Raw genomic sequence first — 5,019 nt, 5'->3', positions numbered from 1 at the left:
ATTTCACAAGTAGCCCTGTCATAAGCTCATACGCCCAATATCTCCTAAGGCCTCTTGACTGAGGGATAGATGTTTGGTCTCAAGTGGGATACCCAGGTTCAAATCCCATTTGTTAGAGCCGTTCACTCCAAGCACTACAACTAACCACATCCAAAACCTGCCATCCACTTGAGGTAATGATTTTTATTAACAATATCTTCATAGTTATAGTAATAGTACTTGGTGTGGACGGCCCTTTACAATTGCAATCATCTCTCTCTGTTGGGAGAGGTCATAAAACTTGCGGATTGCAGCATGAAATTTCAACTACGCTGGAAGTGTCCTTAGTCCTGCCTCTACAGTATATAATTTAGTTTACACTTTCATTCAGTAGGAGGCGATAAAGAGCCAGCTAAATATGATGACGTTTGCCCAGTGCATAAAACGGACACCACACTAACCTTAGACAATTTGCTACCATACAGCAGATGTGTGTTAATAGATTTTGCCATCGAAGAATTATGCCCGGTTTGCCTACCAGTAGGCAAACGTAGTCTGTTCACGTTGCAGTACATTATGGGAAGGCTCAAGCTTAAAAAAACAACCTTAAAAAAACTTGTGCCTTATAATGTGCACTTTCTTTTATATTTAAATGTTGTACTTTTTATTCGAGTCAGTACATTCAAAAGATAGCCTATCATTTCAGTACACTGAAAAGCAGACAGTATTTAAATGTTTGCCCACAGCCTGCAATAATTGCCAGATGGTTGGCAGGACAATATAATGAGAAACACCAGAAAACACATTTGACAACAAAAACACATTTGGGACTCTACTTGGTAGTGTTATGCTTTAAATGCCTCCAGAAACATCATCCTTCTTCAGTTCCCAACTTTCAGCTCCACATTTACTAACAATCTATAATCAGTAACATCTGCTTTCAGCCCTAGACCAAACATCTTGCCCTTAGAACATTGGTTCTCAAAGTGGGGTCCGGGGACCCCCAGGGGTACTTGAGGGGGTTCCAGGGGTCCCCAGCTAAATGATGGATAGGAACCAAATGGACCCTTATGGGTGTGTAACTCTAACGGGTCCATTTGGTTCCATTTGTACACTCTCAGAGTTAAATTGACATTGATTTTACAACATAAATTGGGGTCCCAGAGATAGAAATGCCATTAAATGGGGGTCCGTAGCCTAATGCATGTTAAACTGGGGGTCCTTGAAATTAAAATGGTTGAGAATCACTGCTATAGGGCCATAGAAATCTTCTCTTATGGGGGTCCCTGGCATATCTTTTCAAATGGGGGTCCGCGGGCTAATAAGTGTCAATTTGGGGGTCCTTGACATGATAAAGTTTGAGAACCACTGCCTTAGAAGATGTCCTCAGTGTAGTTCCCATTGACCACAGCAGCCAGTTTGCCCTTACATATTGTCTATGTTTATTTACTGCAAAGTCTGTCCTTTACTGTCACGCGTGCGTCGCCGCGATGACACCGATGATGACATAGCTGAAGGATTCAGGAAATAGCCGTCTGGTGGCGGAGTGCCAGGAGGAGCTGACCAGAGGTGAGCTGGTGGAGAACACGGCGCTTCTCTGGTTTCGCGGCGCCCGCAGGTTACAGATGTTGCCTTCACAACAGGAAGTGCAGACCTGGGTTCAAATAAGTTTTTAACATTTAGTTTAAAAGTTTGGTTAGGGTTAGAAAAGGACTAGAAAATGTGAATGGTGATACAGAAGATGTCCGTGTATCATCAGTGGCGTGTTACGACTGATTTATTGGTTGCGCATCGAGACGCGCACTGAAGATAGTAGATCTACAAGCTCACGACACGTCACGCTGTGATGCGTTCTGAGCTTGTACAGCGGATCGGCTTTTTCTATACGAATCAGGCTTTATACAATGGGTGTAAGCATTTTGATTGCTCGAAATAGTCTTCCCAGCTGTGCTCAAATCACGATAAAACACATTGCTCAAAATCCCTGTGAATATCACTGGGCACCGATGGGGGTGCAACAGGCCTAGAGTGTAGCAGGAAGAACACCTACTGTAGAGATTAATCACGCCACCAAACAGAAATAACATATTTCCATGGTAATGCAGACAATAAACTGTGCAGTTAATGTAATGTTGGAATCTTTGGGGTGTAAGGAACTAGCCCTTTACAAACTATCTATAGCTAGTTCTCACCATTAGGCCTAAATAAATATATTATGTTTAGCTGTCAAAAGAAATCAACTCATGTGGATCCACATGGGAACGACATGGCTCCAATGTGGATCTCGAATTTATCATGACCATCATGGCATATCTATGATGTATGACTCCAAATTTGGGTACTATTTCAGCCCGATCAGAGCCCCATTGACTTCCATTATAAAGTTTAAGTTCAGTATTTGAATATGTGAGGCACTAGACTACTGGCATTGTGAACAAGAAATCTTGCGCTGATCGGTCCAGCGGTTTGCAAGATTAGCTCCGGAATCACAGACATACAGACAGACCCTCCTCTTATAGACTCCAGCAGAGCCACACCGTTAAAAAACAGTAACCTTTTTTGTTGGTATGCATTGTTTTATCGCAATATTACTGTACTGTTATTTAACTTTACTGTTGTTCTTACTACTTCAGTAAGAGTTGTTATATAAAATTATAAAAATTGTATTTATATATAACTTGTTTACCTGGGTTCCACATTCATGATTGTCAATCATATTTATATTTTATTAGTATTGCTGTGGCCAATTAAGGAGCAATGAATGTACAGAGATTTGCTTTGAATTTTAAATCAATCCCAAATGGCATCGGTTGTACCTGGTAGCCGTGTTCAGTGGTGTTGGTACATCCATTGAGCAGACAGTCCTTCAGGGCAACACAGCGCTTGGTCACAGACACGCTGTCCCCAACTATATCCATCACATGCAAGGTGTAACAGTAACTGGTCCCTGCAAGAGATATCAAATACACATAGTGGTACACTCTCTCAAATGTGTTCTTCTACAATACATGGAACTCTGTCTGTTTCAGTAAATGGCCCCTGCATTTTCTTTGTGGAACCATTTTATATGTTCTTTTTATCCCCATATGGTTTCTTAAATCACTGGAACAGGCAGCATTGATAGTGTCGTGGAGTCGCATGTACTGTATGGTTTCCTGTTTTACAGTCACATTTGGTCCAGAGACGACACCACCCTATAATCTCCACACACTGTCTTTGTTTGTGTTTTTTTTTTAGATTGAGGGTGCTGTAGAGTAGACAAAGTAAGCTAAACTGAAACTGGTCATTCAGTATTGCATTCAATTTGTGTTTTATCAGTATTATAGTCTGGTGGCATGGGGAGTTTCTGTCTTGGTGTAACCACAGTCTTATACTGCTATGAAATAAATCTAGGAAAAAGACACCTGCCACTGCCACCTTGATGTGCCTTCATAGAAAATATTGCACTTGAAGTCAAGTCATTAAAATTGCAACGTCTACTGTCCATTCACTGGCACACGCAGAAGAGCAATAGAGGAAACATGATAAATGTGAGAAATATTAAGTCTCTAAGTAAGTACCTTTTGGGCAGTATGTGTCCGGTGCCCAGCGATTACACTCATAGTTGTCTGCAGCATCTTGACACGTGAAGCATTTAAACCCACCAGGATGAGGTGTGGCTGTGGAGCACAGCCAGAGACACACTGAGACAACCGCACTATAGAATACATTCACCTGCTGTATGGCACTATTTTTGGGATCTTTGTGAAGCCACTATTGTTATAAACTCAGTGGTAGCATTACATTTAGTCCTTTATAGTTTATTGTTATTTTTTCCTGAACAGTATATGGAGATATTTTATTTGGCTCTTTATGATTCCATATGGAACTTTTTTAAGCACCATATGGATCTCCCCCCCCCCCCGACCTACAGTAAGTAACAGGCTGAGTCAAAGGGGACACAAATTGAACAATTAACATCCAATTATGTCTGTATTATTTACCCAATTGACGACCTCGATGGACCAAGTTCTCACATAATGATAATATGCTAATGTTCTCCAAAGGGAACACATAATAACGTCAAGTGCACCAATAGACTGCACTGACGCACCGGGGACCATCTGCGGTCATCCAACACGGAGTTGTTAAGCTTTCCCATTGGCAAGGATTATGTAGTGGGAATCAGACCGGCGGTCAGGCGAGACAGCTACAGGTCCCAGGGTCAGACACACTTCACATAAGACAAAGCTTGTTGTTAGTCACGGTAGGAATGGTACACAGAGGACAACTCCAGTTCACGTCCAATCTGGGAACCCATCGTCAAATAAAGAGAGATTAGTTCACGTCAAACACACCCACGTGGGTGTGTTTATACTGTATGCATGCATGTGCACGCCGTGCATTTGTCTCGATCACCCATCTTACGTAACTGTATTGTATACTCTTTTTTAGCTTTTGTTGCAAAAGTTGTTGCTATCTGAAAGTGCCATGGAGTCACCAACATCAGTAGGGTTCCTCCTGCAATTTGATTATGAGTTATCTTGTGTGCAGTGTTGACATTTTAGCCTTAAAAATACTAAGGGGGTGCACTACCCATCTCTTTTCTAAACTAATACTTACTTGATGGATGCAGGGCGACAATGTCCTTTGTGGTGAAGTCCCGTGATTGCGCCATTTTCAGCCAATCAGCAATGCTGGTCAGCAGTAGGACCCAGGCCACTATTGGCCAGGGCTCCATCGTTCTCCTAGAAACTCCACATGCAGGTACCTGATTGGTCAGTGGGACACTGTGGAGACAGATGGTACAGGTCAGCTGTGGGAGTTTTTCTGGAATCTATTTGCAACCCTGTGTAGGCGTGCATTGTGTTGTGGCTTGTTATATTAGATTTTATAACTTGTAATTGTTTTTATTTATTTTTATTTCAAGCATAGTCACGAGCTCTTGGTAATACTTTTCATAGGTTTAATATTTATAAAACCCACAGACACACTTAACCACTTTTACTTAATTTGCGTTGTAAGCTTGTGGATCGGCTATTTTTGCTACGTTTGTGTGAC

At 41.7% G+C, this 5,019-nt stretch overlaps 1 protein-coding gene across 1 annotated transcript; it reads right to left on the bottom strand.

Moving 5' to 3' along the window:
- Positions 1 to 1,450: 1,450 nt before the first annotated feature.
- LOC311040645 (ly6/PLAUR domain-containing protein 6-like) lies at positions 1,451 to 4,699 on the bottom strand (the record flags this gene model as incomplete). The annotated part of the gene is made up of 4 exons (XM_084050974.1): positions 1,451 to 1,633; positions 2,796 to 2,926; positions 3,540 to 3,638; positions 4,582 to 4,699. The coding sequence occupies 4 exons, from the start codon at positions 4,697 to 4,699 to the stop codon at positions 1,451 to 1,453; spliced, it is 531 nt and encodes a 176-aa protein (XP_083907100.1).
- Between the last annotated feature and the right edge of the window lie 320 nt (positions 4,700 to 5,019).

The sequence above is a fragment of the Gymnoscopelus microlampas genome, assembly GCF_963454915.1.
Source record: "Gymnoscopelus microlampas genome assembly, chromosome: 24".
Classification (NCBI taxonomy): Eukaryota; Metazoa; Chordata; class Actinopteri; order Myctophiformes; family Myctophidae; genus Gymnoscopelus; species Gymnoscopelus microlampas.
The sequence above is the reverse complement of the archived record's forward strand: the minus strand, read 5'-3'. Positions and strand labels throughout refer to the sequence as shown.